Source organism: Salmo trutta, chromosome 28 (assembly GCF_901001165.1).
Source record: "Salmo trutta chromosome 28, fSalTru1.1, whole genome shotgun sequence".
Lineage (NCBI taxonomy): Eukaryota > Metazoa > Chordata > Actinopteri > Salmoniformes > Salmonidae > Salmo > Salmo trutta.
This window is the reverse complement of record NC_042984.1, coordinates 31,032,094-31,050,192: the sequence shown is the minus strand read 5'-3', so window position 1 is coordinate 31,050,192 and position 18,099 is coordinate 31,032,094. Positions and strand designations below refer to the sequence as shown.

General features: G+C 42.3%; 1 protein-coding gene and 1 pseudogene across 2 annotated transcripts; one reads left to right on the top strand and one right to left on the bottom strand.

Moving 5' to 3' along the window:
• Positions 1–2,876, bottom strand: part of LOC115166369 (chloride transport protein 6-like) — a 40,185-nt pseudogene extending 37,309 nt beyond the window's left edge.
• A 3,235-nt stretch (positions 2,877–6,111) lies between these two features.
• LOC115166009 (methylenetetrahydrofolate reductase) lies at positions 6,112–16,376 on the top strand. 2 transcript variants are annotated; one of them, XM_029719606.1, is made up of 12 exons: positions 6,112–6,242; positions 6,521–6,772; positions 6,903–7,141; positions 10,802–10,912; positions 12,532–12,725; positions 13,203–13,453; positions 13,762–13,896; positions 14,105–14,285; positions 14,449–14,631; positions 15,066–15,167; positions 15,264–15,383; positions 15,853–16,376. In XM_029719606.1, the coding sequence occupies exons 2-12, from the start codon at positions 6,522–6,524 to the stop codon at positions 16,102–16,104; spliced, it is 2,019 nt and encodes a 672-aa protein (XP_029575466.1). In that variant the 5' UTR covers positions 6,112–6,242; position 6,521; the 3' UTR covers positions 16,105–16,376. The 2 variants fall into 2 exon arrangements, with proteins under 2 accessions (XP_029575466.1, XP_029575465.1); XM_029719605.1 differs by having other exon boundaries at positions 6,113–6,242; positions 6,518–6,772.
• Positions 16,377–18,099: the final 1,723 nt, after the last annotated feature.

Below are 18,099 nucleotides of genomic sequence, written 5' to 3'. Positions count from 1 at the left end.
GCTATTAGCACTTTACACAGGTAGAGTGAGTCCCTGTACCGGTCACTGCGGAAGTAGGGGAAGTCAAAGTTGATCTTCTTGAAAGTGATGCTCTGAAACTGAGGTAGGCCGGCTCCCACGATGGCTCCGCTGTGGATCATTGGACCCTCCTTCCCCACAAACAGACCTGAAGGATCAAACACGTAGTCAGAGGCGGAACAGTCCCGCTTGTCCCTGTAATGAAGATTAAGCATGGCCTTGCAGAGGAAAGTACGTAGTCGGACTATTCCGGGTATCTTGACTCCGTTCAGGTAGCTCTTGATCTCAGGGATTCCCGAGCCTGCAGCTACAGGCTAAATGACACAGGACAGGGACTTTCAGTAGGAGTTGGGACAATTCTAATATGATACCACTAGACAAGCAAATAAAATGTAAAGAACTATCCCACAGTTAGAAAAAAAACCCAGCAGTTTTGAAAATAAGCATATTGTCAGAGGGATTATGAGCATGCACTTTGCTTCTGAAAATGAGGGTATGGTCAGTACAGGCAGACTACTGATAAGTGCACTTCAGATAAGTGCCAGCTCTTTTGAAGTGCACTATAGTTTTGTCGTCCCTTTTTAATTGCTCCTGATAACTGCATGCTTTGGTTTAGTGCACGCCATCCCAACAGTCCCAAGCCACTGCATTTTTCAGGAGTCGACTGTAATAGCATAACAATAGCATGAAAGGACATGTTAGGTATTTGTGTAGATCGGCTTTACCTCGATGAGGACCAACACACTGGCGATGAAGATGAAGGTCATGTTGAAGGCCAGCAGCTCGAAAAGCGACAGTGTCAGGCAGCCTTTCTCACTGCACTCCTCCACAGCTAGCAAACACTGGCTAAGGAAAAACCCTGTCTGTCACACACCTCACTGCTCTCAACTAACTAATATGTTGATTTGGGAATTATGACTACTGTCATGCATGTTCAATATCAGAAAGACTTGACTCATTTGAAATATTGAAGTTTTTGAGTGAAATATTCCATCTTCCAAAAATGTATACATTTTCCCAACAAGTTTAATTTGAGCTTAGTGAAGAGCCTTACAAAAAAGTCCACGAAAAGGCCCACCTGAAAGAAAAGAAAATAGTGACAAGAGTTTCATGTGCATTTTCTAATGAATGCAGCCATTTGGCAGTAGCACTTGGCATCGTTCATACCTTTGTCATACATTATTTCCAGAAAATGTACAGAGCGTCATTGTTTTTTGCTTACTGGTATGTAAGCTAACCAAAAATCAGCATGTCTGATTCTACATGCAGGATAGAAAATGATGGCACTTACCAGGCCTACTGAAACTCCAATTGCAAACACCAGCATCCACCTCACAGCTTCATACTTTTGGGCATTCTAATATGTGATAGGAGTACCAATGTTAGAATAAATGTAAATATAGACCAACTCAGCACAATTGCAATATGCAGTTTGTGGAAATTAACTGCAAAAAAAGTAATCATTTTAATCACTAAGTAACGACTTTGTATCTAACTTAAAACATGTATTTATCACTTAAACAATACAACGGTTAATTTCTTAGTATACCTTAGTGTTCATTCCCTCCAGAACTTCAACATATGGTTCATTGATGCACCTGTCATAATCCAGGCTCTGCCAAAAGATAGAGAGAGAACCATTTGGAGATGAGTCAGAGTGTGTTTAATTATATAGATCCTCTAGTATCTTTATCTGACGAGACAGATTTCAATGGTACTCTGGCAACATATGTGGTCCAGAGCTAGCCTGGTTCCAGATCTGTTTGTGCTCTTGCCGACTACACTGGCAAGCCAACATCTTGATGTTCATCTGCTTCTAAGTGACTTTCTCACCTCACAATCTTTCCTTGGAAGGATCTCATCCTCCTCATCTTGAGTTTCCCCAAGAATAGTCTGGAAATGAGATTGAAAAGGTTGAAGAATGTGACATTGACATTAGGCCCAATGCATGAATAATAAAACAACAACGCAGAACTATGTCTGACAAATAAGGTTATTGCAGTACTGCTTTCCAGTCCTCATTAGAAGATAGCTGGCACTTACTACACATAGTACCACATGCCACATAAGTAATACCCCCAACAAAAGAGCAAGCTGTTGCTGAGGTTTCTTCCTGAGTCATCATGCAAGGCTGTGAATAGTTTGAGGGGAATTAACAGCTAGATGTTTTAACTCTCTTTCAACATACACTTCTTCAGACAACTAGTGCCCCCTTGTCAAACTGTCCAATTGGGTGTTTGACAAGGGCCTCTTAAACGATGAACATCATGATCATGCAATGTTTCTTGATAAATAGAATGGGTCGTGCTTGCCAAGCATCAAGCTAGTGTAGTGCCAGTGCCTACTAATCAGCATTGTTTCTAACCACTGTCAGCTAGCTAGCTGTCATATTGTTTAGTTTGACTCAGTACAAATTTCCCCAAAACATTTATTCAGCCTATTGCTATTCCGACAGCTATATAGCAAACATAGCCTAACTCAATATTTCTTCATTTATCTAGCTATCATACAATATAGCTACCAAGCTAAACTTCTATTATATAATAATATATGCCATTTTTAACAGAAAAATTGCATATATTATCCAAAGCGACTAAGTCATGCGTGCATAAATGTTTAGTGTATGAGAACATCACAACAGAAGAGGGTTTAGCTTTCGCCAGCCATGGTGAAGAAGTCAGGACACAGGCTTAGTTTTTCTTGGAAATCTCGCACAAAATATTGAGCAAATTTAGGCATTTCAACACATTATGCAAATGATCTCATACCAGTTCCTCGGGTGTGCGGGTCTCTTCATCCCTGCAGCAGCATTGACAACATAAGCTATTCCCACACTCGCCATCTTCGCTGTTGTCTCTTCAGCACCACACTTCCCACAATGTCATGTGATGAACAAAGACCGGAGGGCGTCGTTTACGGAAAAAGTACATCTTCGGTGGGGTTTATTCGCAGCTTACATCCAACGTTAATGAGCTTTACCGCCACCTACTGTACTGGAGTGTGGGCCAGAGACGGGGAGAAACTCAAGTCGACCTTCCAGCCCCTTTACTCTTAAAAAAGATGAAATATTTGAGACAATATCTAATAACGTACTGCTCAATATACTCTTAACTAATTTCCTGTATCCCCTTCTCCCTCATACTAGATCTCAGCATCTCTCTTTCCCTCTGATACTGCCCACACCGTAGCAATACATGTTCCACGGTCTCTGTTTTCTGGCAAGAATCACACTTTCCTGTTGGATGCTTTCCTATCACATTTAAGGACTTATTCAACTGGCTGTGTCCCACCCTTAATCTTGTAAAAATAGCCTCCTCTCTTCTGTTCCTTCCTGCCGTCCTCACGGACTTTCCTCTGTACTTTAAATAAATCCCTGCACTTAGTATCTCTATTCCACTGTTCCATATCAGTTTGCAAACAATGTAAAAAAATGTATTAAAAAATTTAATTGAGTTAATAAAACCACATACAAACATGGTCTCTTTTTTGCTTTCTTGAGTGAGGCAGCTCCAAAATGCAGATGTTTCAGCCTAGCTCAGTGCTGTCTGTGGTGGTGGGGCTAGCCAGCAGAAAATACAGTGTTGCACCTGATTGGCTCAGTTTTCTGTCACTCATCGGACAGTACGTCATCGCCAATTCTAAGGTTAGAGCTCAAATGTTAGCCCCTTGGCTTCTGCCATAGAGTTATATTAGAAGTGCCCATCCAAGAAGGCTCAAGGTCATTGGTCACAGATAGTATGACATCAAATCACATTATATCTACAGTAGCTTTGGACTGATCATGTCAACATCTTACTTTCAAAGTCTTAGCTAGTAGTCATCATCAGTTGTCATCAAGTCAAATCAAATCTAATGTTATTAGTCACATGCACCAAATACAACCGGTGTAGACCTTACAGTGAAATGCTTACTTACGAGCCCCTAACCAACAATGCAGTTAAAAAAAAATACCAATAAGAATAAGAAATAAATGTAACAAGTAATTAAAGAGCAGCAGTAAAATAACAATAGCGAGACTATATACAGGGGGGTACCGGTACAGAGTCAATGTGCGGGGGCACCGGTTAGTTGAGGTAATATGTACATGTAGGTAGAGTTATTAAAGTGACTATGCATAGATGATAACAACAGAGAGTAGCAGCAGTGTAAAAGAGGGGGGGGGGCAATGCAAATAGTCTAGGTAACCATTTCATTAGGTAGGAGTCTTATGGTTTGGGGGTTGAAGCTGTTTAGAAACCTCTTGGACCTAGACTTGGCGCTCCGGTACCACTTGCCATGCGGTAGCAGAGAGAACAGTCTATGACTAGGGTGGCTGGAGTCTTTGACAATGTTTTGGGCCTTCCTCTGACACCGCCTAGTATAGAGGTGCTGGATTGCAGGAAGCTTGGCCCAAGTGATGTACTGGGTCGTTCGCACTACCCTCTGTAGTGCCTTGCCTTCGGAGGCCGAGCAGTTGCCATACCAGGCAGTGATGCAACCCGCCAAGATGCTCTCGATGGTGCATTTTGAGGATCTGAGGACCCATGCCAAATCTTCTCAGAACGCCAAACGGCGTTCAATGTGCCTCACCCTAATCATTCGGTCTATTTTCACCTCTTAATTTTGCCCACTGTTCTAAGTTGGTGGTGCACAAATAGCCTATAATCTGTTTTAGAGACATGTAATCATTGAATATTGTAAGATATTTCATTATCTGTTTATATGCCCCATTTATTTATCCTACGGTTCTGACTCGTACAGGGAGTACGTTGTTAGAATGGCCCATGTTTTGAATTCTGTCGCTGTACATTTCAAAAGTGCTGAACAAATAGTTATATTGACAATGTCCTTCATCGTTTGCTCATTGTTGTCTTAATCGAAATTATGGAATGCCTCTTATCCGCTTGTAGTCCCTTGAAACCATAATTTGCACTGCTCAATTGTCAGTAGAGCAAGTCTGCCATATCAGCTGTTTTTTTTTAAAGGCAGTAAATGGTTTAGCAGTGGTAAGGTGTTGTGACTCTGCTGTTGGGACAGCTTTATGTAGGCCTTAACACCTTGTGGGCACCGTTTGTCACCGTTATAGTGGAATTAATGTATTGTTTAGTGTTGTGTAGTGGCTTTGCTGGCATGCATCCCACTTTTTTTTTGCGCCACCAAGATTCATGCTAAAATCGCCACTGGTACTGTCCAATGTCTAAAGTAGTTAAACATTACTCCAACCTCGTGAAAGTGACAAACTGACACGTTTTCAGAAGTTTCTGCCTACCTTCATGCTCATACTGCTGTTTTTGACTATACTGCTGCTGGATCAGCCTACCTGTCAATAATGAGTGATTTGGTGGATTTGGCGCATGCGAACTTGGTCAAAAACACTACATAATTCCAGACAATAATTTTTTTCGGTTGCTTGTATATCATTATTTATACCTTTTTTGGAAGTACATACCGGGCGTGACGGCAGTAAAAGACGATAATTGCTCAGCCAAACTCTAGTAATTAAAATATGTTGACATGAACATGTGCAGAGCTGTCTAACGGCTCGATCACACCTACATGATATGCAACATCATCTGGATAGTGTCCAACAAAATGTCAACGTTCACCTTCTGCTACCATTTCTGTCAAGCCATCTATGCACACAATGTGATGCATACGTTCGATAAATCCAACTGTGCACCACACATAATGCACTGCAACACAATGGTGCAAGGCAAACGTAGCATTCCATTGGACATGTATGTACTTCTGGTGTCACAAAACGTCAAAACACTTTCGGTGGGATCGAGGCGTATCTTTTCAGAGTCATCGTCGTCTCCCCCTTTTAGCCGACTAAACTCAACGATTTATGATGCAGTTGAGCGATAAGTAGTGTGAGCGGACTGAGCTCTGACCTCACATAAAATTGTATTTTTGTTTTAAAACGACTTATTTAAGTACCCAAAGAATATCACACATAACAATGTCATGACTCGTGTGTAATTGGGCTATTGTTTGAGCGCTGAAATAAAATACTTCATTATGTGATGCCGGAGCTCCAGTACTCCTGTACCCCTCAACTCCATTGTAAATCATGGAGTTTCGTTTAATCGGCTATCTCCCCCTCTGCCTAGACGCTGGAACAGGACGAGGAATATAAAACCAGTCACACGTTGAAGCAGCTCACATAGCGGAGGCGAGCCTGTGAGAATATTTAGCTAACGTCACGCCTGCAGAATAATTTGTGGAAGAATTGAGAGAAACAGGTAAGTTAGTTATGCATTTGTTGCCGAATGTTGTGCATGATTGCTCACGTTAACTAGCTAGCTAACATTCTCTTTGTAACGTTAGCTGCTTTGTTTATTCTGTTCAGTGGATAACGTTAGCAAGCTAGCTAACAGTAATACATGCTAACTAGCGTTTCTTTCAGTTTCACATGTTTTCGCCCGTGTGCAAGCGACTGACTGAGTTTGTGTGTGTGTGAGAACTTCATTGTAAGATAGTTTGACTCCCAAACTTCAAACACTGTTTTTGGCTGTAGCAGCATGGTGAATCAAGTGCAGAGAGTCGAAGACACATGGCGAACATGCAGCAAAAGCGACTCAAGTGGCGCGAGCAACAGCGGTGGCGAGAGTTCCAAGGAAAGCTCTCGCTCCTCGACGCCCGTGTTGGACACCGACCGCACGGACAGGCTACGGGACAAGATGCGCCGCCGGACGGAGTCGGGCGACCACTGGTTTTCCCTCGAGTTCTTCCCCCCTCGCACTGCAAGTGGAGCTGTCAACCTCATCTCTAGGTATGTAGCAGAAACTTTGGCGTTGGCTTGTTCTAGTAACTCATCACTTAGTTTTGAGTTACATTTCAACAGGTGATAGTTTATCACCTGCTAATCAATGCAAATTTCTCTCCCATTTATCCCAATTCAGATTTGATCGCATGGGCTCAGGGGGGCCCCTGTTCATAGACGTTACCTGGCATCCGGCGGGGGACCCGGGTTCGGACAAGGAGACTTCCTCCATGATGATCGCCAGCACAGCGGTCAACTACTGTGGCCTGGAGAGCATCCTGCACCTGACCTGCTGCAACCAGACCAAAGCGAAGATCACTGGGTACCTGAGCAAAGCCAAACGCCTTGGCCTGAAGAACATCATGGCTCTAAGAGGAGGTAGGGCCTTTTGGCATGGACTAGGGTGACATTGTACCTAGACCCAGTTCTAAGGTCAGTTTTCACTTTTTCTTTTCTTAAAGTGGAACTGACAGCGTTTTAAATACTTTGCAGTTCTGAAACAGACATTCATATCAGTCAAAAATATCACATTTATAGTTTATGCTACAAAACTGACTCTATAAGAAGTTTTTAAAAAAGTGTTTCTATTTTACTCAAAATTCCATGATGTAGAGTAAGGCATTTTTGGCAGACTAGATGGATTCAGTTCAATGCATGATTAATTAGCTAATTCACCAATACTATTCTTGGTAGTCCAACAAATATTGCTATCAGTTTGTATACCAGGCCAGCTGTGTTTTACTGCCTCCAGCCCTTCGGGATACACTGTTTCAATTGCAATGACTCAATGTTTTGGACAAAAACCTACAAATGTATCAAAGGCTGTGCATGTCAATACAATAATGTCCTTCTGGAAGGTTCTCCCATCTCTGCAGCACTCCGCAAAACACCAGTCTCATGGTCAACAATGAAGAGGTGACTCCTGGATGCTGGCCTTGTAGGCAGAGTTGCAAATAAAAAGCCATATCTCAGACTGGCCAATAAAAAATGTATAAAAAGATTAAGATGGGCAAAATAACAGACACTGGACAAAGGAACTTTGCCTAGAAGGCCAGCATCCCAGAGTCGCCTCTTCACTGTTGATGTTGAGACTGGTGTTTTGCAAGTACTATTTAACCTCATACATCTAGGCGTTCCGCTAGCGGACAGCGGAACCCCTAGCCAATGGGATCGCATGGCGCGAAATACAAAAACCTCAAATCCAATAATTTCAATTTTTCAAACATAGGACTATTTTACACCATTTGAAAGATAAACCTCTCCTGAATCCAGCCACGTTGTCCGATTTCAAAAAGGATTTACAGCGAAAGCAAAACATTAGATTATGTTAGGAGTACATAGACCAAAATAACCACACAGCCATTTTCCAAGCAAGCATATATGTCAATAAAACCCAAAACCACAGCTAAATGAAGCACTAACCTTTGATGATCGTCAGATGACACTCCTAGGACATTGAACAAAACATACATGTATTGTATAACAATCAAGTTCATATTTATATCCAAAAACAGCTTTTTACATTGGCGCGTGATGTTCAGAAAATGTATTCCCACCAAAAACTTCCGGTGAATTTACAAAAATACTCATCATAAACGTTGACAAAATACATAACAATTATTTTAAGAATTATAGATACAGAACTCCTTTATGCAATCGCTGTGTCAGTTTTTAAAATAGCTTTTCGGCGAAAGCACATTTTTCAATATTCTGAGTACATAGCTCGCCATCACGGCGAGCTATTCAGACACCCGCCAAGTTCGGGGCAACCTAAACTCAGAATTAGTATTAGAAATATTGTATTACCTTTGCTGATCTTCGTCAGAATGCACTCCCAGGAATGCTACTTCCACAAGAAATGTTGTTTTTGTTCGAAATAATCCATAGTTATGTCCAAATACCTCAGTTTTGTTTGTGCGTTCAGGTCACTATCCAAAGGGTAACGCGCGAGTGCATTTCGAGACACAAAAAGTCAAACTGTTCCATTACCGTACTTAGAAGCATGTCAAACGCTGTTTAAAATCAATTTTTATGGTATTTTTTACGTAAAATTGTGATAATATTCCAACCGGACAATAGTGTATTCATTCAAGGAAGAAAAGGAGAAAACGGCGTGCTCGCGGGAACGCGCATATCCCATCTCTTTGTCCTCAGGCAGACCATTCAGTAACTGAGCTCCTATACTCTGCCCAGAGACAGGAGAAGGCTCAATCCACTTTCTGAAGGCTTTAGACAGCCAATGGAAGCCTTAGAAAGTGCAACGTAACAGCACAGATACTGTAGTTTCGAAAGGGACTAGAAAGAAGAGCTACATTTCTCAGATCCTACACTTCCTGGTTGAATTTCTCAGGTTTTTGCCTGCCGTATGAGTTCTGTTATACTCAGACACCATTCAAACAGTTTTAGAAACTTCGGAGTTTTCTATCCAAATCTACTAATAATATGCATATTCTCGTTTCTGGGCAAGAGTAGTAACCAGTTTAAATCGGGTACGTTTTTTCATCCGGCTGTGAAAATACTGCCCCCTATCCATATCAGGTTAATGAAGCTGCCAGTTGAGGACTTGTGAGGTGTCTGTTTCTCAAACTAGACACTCTAAAATACTTGTCCTCTTGCTCAGTTGTCCACCGGGGCCTCCCACTCTTTCTATTCTGGTTAGAGCCAGTTTACGCTGTTCAGTGAAGGGAGTAGTACACAGCGTTGAACGTCATCTTCAGTTTCTTGGCAATTTCTCGCATGGAATAGCATTCATTTCTCAGAACAAGAATAGACTGACCAGTTTCAGAAGAAAGGTCTTTGTTTCTGGCCATCTTGAGCCTGTAATCGAATCCACAAATGCTGATACTCAACTAGTCTAAAGAAGGCCAGTTTTATGGTTTCTTTAATCAGAACAACCGTTTTCAGCTGTGCTAACATAATTGCAAACGGTTTTTCTAATGACCAATTAGCCTTTTAAAATGAAGTTGGATTAGCTAACAAAACGTACCATTGGAACACAGGAGTGATGGTTGCTGATAATGGGCCTATGTAGATATTCCATAAATCTGCCATTTCAACTGCAATACTCAATTACAAGATTAACAATGTCTGCACTGTATTTCTAAAAAAATGTATGTTATTTTAATGGACAATTTATTATTATTATTTTTGCTTTTCTTTGAGCCCCAAACTTTTGAATGTGTGTGTGTGTGCATTAATAAAATCTCAGTCGACCAGTCTACTAATCCATTCAGGTGTATTTTGTGGCTTTTTATGAATACTTTCTAATGATCTAAAGTCACGCTGTTGCTACTGCCATTAGACAAACAGTCCAGTTCAAAGTGAATGATGGCAGGCCATGTGGCAAAATACTTATTTGCATATAGGCCTACTGTAGCTCTGATTGGCTCCTGAACAAGACTGACGTTTTATTTACTGAAGTACCTTATCAAATGAACGGCCGCTTTCCTACTCTATATTGCTATAGAATTTTCACACATGCCTTACTGTCAATCTCAAACATTGTGAAAAATGACCATATCAAAGTGCTCGCTTCTCAGAATAGTACCAAAAAAAAGCGTAACATGAACAGATTTTAGTAAGATTTCATGTTGCTGAAACGCTGTCAGTTCCACTTTAATTGTTAAGGTTAGGATTTGGGGAGGGTGAGCTGATCCTAGGGACAACTTCTACACAGCAAGGTTGGTCCATTTGCAGGAATGTTTGTGTGTTTTGAGGGTCACCCTGATATTTTGGAGAGAAGTGGATTTCTGTTTGAATGCATGATTGCAACCTGTTGCATCACTCTCACTCAGCAAGATCTGTGGTTCACATTGCTGCTCAAGGTCACGTCCTGTCACTCGCATTGGCGCCTCTTGCATCATTCACTCTTCAATATTTTTGGTTTGCATTTATGCTCGTGGTCACATATCGCTGAGTCGGAGTGATCCTTATTTATCCAGGTTTTTCTCATTGAGATGTCTTTTTCTTTGGCTAACTAGCTAGGACTCATTGTGACAAATTCCCATTAAACACCATGTTTTCCTGATCTCTTTATAGATCCCATGGGGGCTGACTGGGAAGAGGAAGAAGCGGGCTTCAACTACGCCACAGACTTAGTCAAACACATACGCTGCGAGTTTGACGACTACTTTGACATCTGTGTTGCCGGTACGTTTGAAGCAAAATATTTCTTTTTTACAAAGCTTCATCATATTGTAATTTTATCCTTATGTCAGGTAATTTGTGAAATACTTTAAAGTAGGCTGTTGTACCTACTGATACGATGTGAGCATTTTATCACCCCAAAAACCATTTTAGTGCTACAAGTTGATATGTCACCCACCACCTGGATTCGGTCCTATATAGCAACATTTGAGATGGTGTTTTTTTTTACATTGTATAAAAGTAGAGACTGAGAGCTAGACAATTGTATATCATACACTGCAGTTGAGGGGGAAAGTAATTCTGCTTTGAAAGTTGATGAACTTGTAACCCCACTTTTGAGAAATGGGCCATCTGAATGTTTTGGTACGCATACTGGAGAGCTTTGTCTACGCCCATTCAGCATCGTTCACACCCTCTTAAACGTTAGCCCCACCCATCTCTTTAAGGATTCACTTGAGACCATGTGCTAAGTAGAGTGAATACGCTAGTGTAGTTTACAACCAAATATTTCAAGACTAAAAGTGGGAAAGTAGTAGTAAAAATGCATTATCTAGTCCTTGGCCTATATCCTGTAACTCTGAGCCACTTTGCTTTATCTTGGCCAGGTTGCAGTTGTAAATGAGAACTTGTTCTCAACTGGCCTACCTGGTTAAATAAAGGTGAAATAAAAAATCCTAAATCCTAATCTGACTTTGGTGCAGGTCATATATTTTTCTTCACATTACGGTCTCTGGTAAACACAAACACCAAAAAAATATGTTTCTCACATGCACAAGATGCTGAAGGTGTAAATGGTACAGTTAAATGCATAGTGGAATATTAGTTGTTTAGACGTCTAGCTAGCTAAACGATTAACCATAATCTCAACTCATAATACCATGCATGAATCTGCAGCCTCCTGTTATGTTTTCAACTCTCCGCATTTGGGAATCATCTCCCTCTGCTTCCACTGTGCATTCTGTGACAATACTGTTAATTCATGTTTCTTCTGATGATGGTGATGGGGGAAGACTTCAATGATTTCTTGAAATGTTTTTTTTTTCTCCCCTAAATCAGGGATTTTTTCATAGTCTGATTAATTTTCAGAGTCCTAGAGAGCCAGCATGGCATGTCCTCCAGAAAGTAGTCCATCACAACTTTTTCCTGCTGATCTTTGTCGCTAGCGCTATTAACTTCAGGGCAGCAATGCAACACTTTCAGTTCTTCGTGATATCTTTCAAAAAATGCCACGATAGAAAGGATTATCCACACATACTGAGCAACTCATGTATAGACAGAAGCATGCTACATGGCAGACAATCTGAACTCATCTCTCGGGCATGTCCAGCCCATCCATTATTTCAGCCAATCATGGCTAGCGTGAAAGTTCCTGTATTTTTTTCCCGTGGCTAAACCAAATGGGCTCGTAATAAAAACATCTTATTTACAGATGGCATACACGTTAGTTAATAAGGCACATGAAAGTTCACATGTTCCAGAAGGCAATTCTGCCAAAAAAAAACATTTTGTGTAATGCCTCTCCTGTGAGGTAGTGACAAATATGCCTAGCTTCTTGAAATTGGTCAAAAATATGACCTCAATAAACACACACACTGAGCATTAAAACCCTTTCATTGTGGCAGGCTACCCCACCGGCCACCCGGAGGCGGAGAGCTACGACGAGGACCTGAGACATCTGAAGGAGAAAATGGACGCTGGGGCCGACTTCATCATCACCCAGCTCTTTTTCCGGGCTGACACTTTCCTCAAGTTTGTCAGGGACTGCAGGGCCATAGGAATCACCTGCCCCATTCTACCAGGCATCTTCCCTATCCAGGTACTGTTGGATATGGGCCTAAACTGGGGGGGGGTGTAAATAAATGCACTAACTACTGTAAGTCGCTCTGGATAAGAGCGTCTGCTAAATGACAAAACATGTCATGTTTGTGTGTGGTGTGATCAAAGGCTACATTTGTCAAAAGGTTTAAAGGGAGGGATAGTGTGGGTGTACTTTGTAACATTCTTTCTAATGTGATAGCAAAGGTGTAACAAATTACCAAGTACATTCAGTGCGATTCAAAAACATTTTTCTCATAATTGGACCATTGTCCCTTGGAATTTTAATCAATTCCACGTTGATGCGAGTCAATACAGAAATGTAACACTCCCACCGTGACGTGTAATTTGTCCTTTTTCATTGTCTTAAGTGTGTCTTTGCAATGTGAGAGTACATCAGTTGCATGGAGACATCATTTGTTCTTTACATTTTGTTTTTCTGTCAGTACCTGAACCAGTAGGATTTGTGGTTTTCCAGGGCTACCAGTCTCTGAGGCAGCTGGTCAAGCTGTCCAAGCTGGAGGTGCCCGATGAGATCATGCGTGTCATCGAGCCCATCAAGGACAACGATGCGGCCATCCGCAACTACGGCATTGAGCAGGCTGTGGGCATGTGCCGCGTGCTGCTGGAGAGCGGCGAGGTGCCGGGCCTCCACTTCTACACGCTGAACCGCGAGGTAGCCACCATGGAGGTACTTCGGCAGCTGGGCCTGTGGAATGAGGACCCCAGGTCTGTCAATTGCCCTAGATTGGTTATCTTTCAAATACTTTGGGTTGCGCTTGATTTAGCTTACCCAGTATTTAGGGGGAAACCCTAAAATGAATGGCATGTTTGACTTCTGAGATGTCATGTTTTCACACACAGTGTGGGTACCATTTTGTAATCGTGTGTGTATTACCACACTTTCATTAGTCCTGGAACATTTAACAAAGATTTCACCATGTGAAGTGATTTCTAACTGGCTAGTTGTTGGAATATGCGCTGTCTTGCCTGTTCCTAGTACTGATGGAGGGTTTGGGGTCTACTTGGATTGCCAGGCGGACACTCCCCTGGGCGGTGAGCGCTCACCCCAAACGCAAAGTGGAGGACGTGCGGCCCATTTTCTGGGCCTCCAGACCCAAGAGCTATATCTACAGAACACAGGACTGGGATGACTTCCCCAATGGACGATGGTGAGCAACACTGGAGAAAAACTTCAGAAAGTTTGTGGCCAGAATTTCTCACCGTGGCTAGTTTTCTGTGTGTAAATGTTGTTCATTCAAGGCCTTTTCACACTACTGGACTGAGCCAAGCTATACTGTATAAAATGAACAAGTACTGTATAATCATTGAACAGGCAATATTCCCAGGTCTTGTCACCTTGGCTCTGTGTTATTTCAGGGGAAACTCGTCCTCTCCGGCCTTTGGTGAACTCAACGATTACTACCTGTTCTACCTTAAGAGTAAGTCATCCAAGGACGCCCTGCTGAAGATGTGGGGCGAGGAGCTGACCAGCGAGCAGAGCGTCTATGAGGTCTTCACCAGTTACATCACGGCCCAGCCCAATGTTGCCGGACACAAGGTGACACCCGGACCTCTACACTTTGGAGTGAAAACAGACCGAAACGTTAACTTTCTTTCATTAGGCGCCTCATAAATACAACCATGTGCATTATGACAACCACTTAAAACAAGAACCTAAACCCTTGACTTGCACTTTGCTCGGCTGACCTCTCGTCTCCTAGGTGATGTGTCTGCCGTGGAATGACGACCCGCTGGCCCCGGAGACCAACCTGCTGAAGAACGAGCTGGACAAGGTGAACCGCAGGGGAGTCCTCACCATCAACTCCCAGCCCAGCATCAACGGCAAGCCCTCCTCAGACCCCATCGTGGGCTGGGGCCCCCCTGGTGGCTATGTCTTCCAGAAGGTAAAGTTCAGCATCTGGCTTGGTTGTGGGGATGACCAATTATGTCTTATTATAAAAAGGCTCCTACACGCTTATATTACTGTACTTGCATGCTTAAAGTAAAGTTTTCCCAAAAAGAATAAGGTAGGCCTTAGTAAAAGGAGTGGGCAGGGGGATGTACACTTGGAACACTATTTAGAAATATCCATTAGAATTATAAAGGATTACTACTGGTTTAGCAAAATTAAGGCTGTCCCAGTTTTTCTTATCATGTTATTGAGAGTAGGTTGATTCACAATCTTTCCTAGAAATGAAAGAGCATGAATAAATCAGTCTTTTGTGGTATGGTTGATCGACAGTGGAGGTTTTTCAAACTTAACAGTTCTTGTATCACATGCATACCAACCATGAAATGATATGAACCTTATACTGTGCCACGTTTACAAATCCAACAGGCTTATCTGGAATTTTTCACCTCAAGCGAAAATGTCACCGCTCTCCTCAAAGTGCTAAAGAAGTACGAGCCTCGCGTCAACTACCACATCGTCAACGTTCACGTAAGTTCTCAACTACAGGCATTACATCTACACATATTTTGTGAATTGGAACAGTTTGCTAGAATGATCTACTGGCTGATTTGTATCCATCTACAGGGTCAGAATACTACGAACGCCCATGACATGCAACCCAACGCTGTGACATGGGGCATCTTCCCCGGCAGGGAGATTGTCCAGCCCACCGTGGTGGATCCAGTCAGCTTCTTGTACTGGAAGGTAAGGTCAAAGGTCATCTCATTAACCTACTGGGCCCTTCCATGTACATTACCCCCTATGCACTTGTGTAGATATACAGCAACTGGATAGGTGTAAGCAGTTCAGTGAAAACGCCTATCAGCAAGATGGAGTGTGCTAGGGGTCGTTTCTGGTTGTGGACTGTGCCCATGACTCAGATGAGTTCGTGGAATGGTTGTCATTTAGTTCTCTAACATTTTAAAGAGATTTTAGTGGAGTATGGTATTTGAAGTACAGTTTTGAACCCTCCACATCTTTTTGAGCTTGAGCGTTTTGACATAACAACCTCCCGTGAAGCCTTTTCAAAACCAGAATTTTGTGTGTAACTTCATCAGCAAGCTGTATCAGTTACCAGAGCTGTGAAGATTCATCTTTAGTGACACGCCTGAAACCCCCCCCCCCCCTCTTTCTGGAATGTGTTGAGTTAATTGTTCTCACCTTCTTTTAATAGGATGAGGCCTTTGCCCTGTGGATCGAGCAGTGGGCCAAGCTGTACGAAGACGAGTCCCCATCACGTATGATCATCAAGTATATCCACGACAACTACTTCCTTGTCAACCTGGTGGACAACGACTTCCCTTTGGACAACTGCTTGTGGCAAGTCATCGACGACATGTTTGAGCTGCTTGACAACCCCCAGGAGGAGCAACCTGCAGAGCAGCCCAACGATGAACAATCCGACAAGGAACAACCCGGAAAGTAACCATGGCGACAGCCACCCCCTGAGTGATTATTTTTTTTTATTTTTTTTTATTTTTTTCTTCTTCTTCTTCTTCCCTGGTGCTGCTATCGATAACTTTTCACTCAACAAACACCACAAAGTACTTAACTACAGTATTATACCATACAGTATATACTCCAAAATATATATATATACTTTTTTTGAAAACTATTTTATTATCTGGATGATGGATCTTAATCAAGAGATACTTGAGTGAATGAATACGATGACAAATACAGTGCATTTGGAAAGTATTTAGACCCTTTCACTTTTTCCACATTTTGTTACATTACAGGCTTATTCTAAAATTGATTATCCTTTTTTTTTACCTTCACACAATACCCCATAATGACAAAGCGAAAACGGGATTTTATAAATATTTGCACATTTATAAACAAAATAACTGAAATACCTTATTTACATAAGGTTTATGACCCTTTGCTATGAGACTTGAAATTGACCTCCGGTGCATCCTGTTTCCATTTATCATCCTTGAGATGTTTCTACAACTTGATTGGACATGATTTGGAAAGGCACACCCATCTATATAAGGTCGCACAGTTGACTGTGCATGTCAGAGCAAAAACCAAGCCGTGAGGTCTACGGAATTGTCCGTAGAGCTCTGAGACAGGATTGTGTCGATGCACACATCTGGGGGTACCACAAAATGTCTGCAGTATTGAAGGTTCCCTCCCAATTGGCCTCCATCATTCTTAAATGGAAGATGTTTGGAACCACCAAGACACTTCCTAGAGCTGGGTGTCTGGCCAAACTGAGCAATTGGGGGAGAAGGCCTTGGTCAGGGAGGTGACCAAGAACCCGATGGTCACTCTGTCAGAGTTCCTCTGGAGATTGGAGAACCTGCCAGAAGGACAAACATCTCTTCAGCACTCCACCAATTAGGCCTTTATGATAGAGTGGCCAAACGGAAGACACTCCTCAGTAAAAGGCACATGACAGCCCGCTTGGTGTTTGCCAGAAGGCACCTAAAGGACTCTGACCATGAGAAACAAGATTCTATTGTCTGGTAAAACCAAGATTGAACTGTTAGGCCTGAATGCCAAGCGTCAAGTCTGGAGGAAACCTGGCACCATCCCTACAGTGAAGCATGGTGGTGACCGCCTCATGCTGTGGGGATGGTTTTCAGTGGCAGGGACTGGGAGACTAGTCAGGGTCGAGGGAAAGATGAATGAAGCAAAGTACAGCGAGATCCTTGATGAAAAGCAGAGGCGCTCAGGACCTCAGACTGGGGTGAAGGTGAACCTTCACAACGGGACAACGACCCTAAGCACACAGCCAAGAAAATGCAGAAGTGGCTTCGGGACAAGTCTCAATGTACTTGAGTGGCCCAGCCGGAGCCTAGACTTGAACCTGATTGAACAACTCTGGAGAGACCTGAAAATTGCTGTGCAGCGGCGCACGCCATCCAACCTGACAGAGCTTGAGAGGATCTGCAGAGAAGAATGGGAGAAACTCCCCAAATACAGGTCTGCCAAGCTTGTAACGTCATCCCCAAGAAAACTCGAGGCTGTAATCGCTGCCGAAGGTGCTTCAACAATATACTGAATACAGGGACAGAACTTATTTACATTTTTTTTATAGATTTGCGAAAAAATAAAATGTTTTTTCATTATGTGGTATTGTGTGTAGATTGAAGAAAAACAACAATTTAATCAATTTTAGAATGAGGCTGTAACAATGTGGAAAAATCAAGGGGTCTGAATTCTTTCTGACTGCATTGTAACACAGGGGAACGTTTTGTACTTTTTAAACCATTTTAATTGTTTGGTGTATCTATCTAAACGTATGTGGACACCCATTCAAATTCATTGCTGACAGGTGTATAAAATGGAGCAAACAGCCAAGCATTCTTCTTAGACAAACATTGGCAGTACAATGGCCTTACTGATGAGCTCCGCCACTTTCAACGTGGCATCGTGATAGGATGCCACCTTTCCAACAAGTAATTTCGTCAAA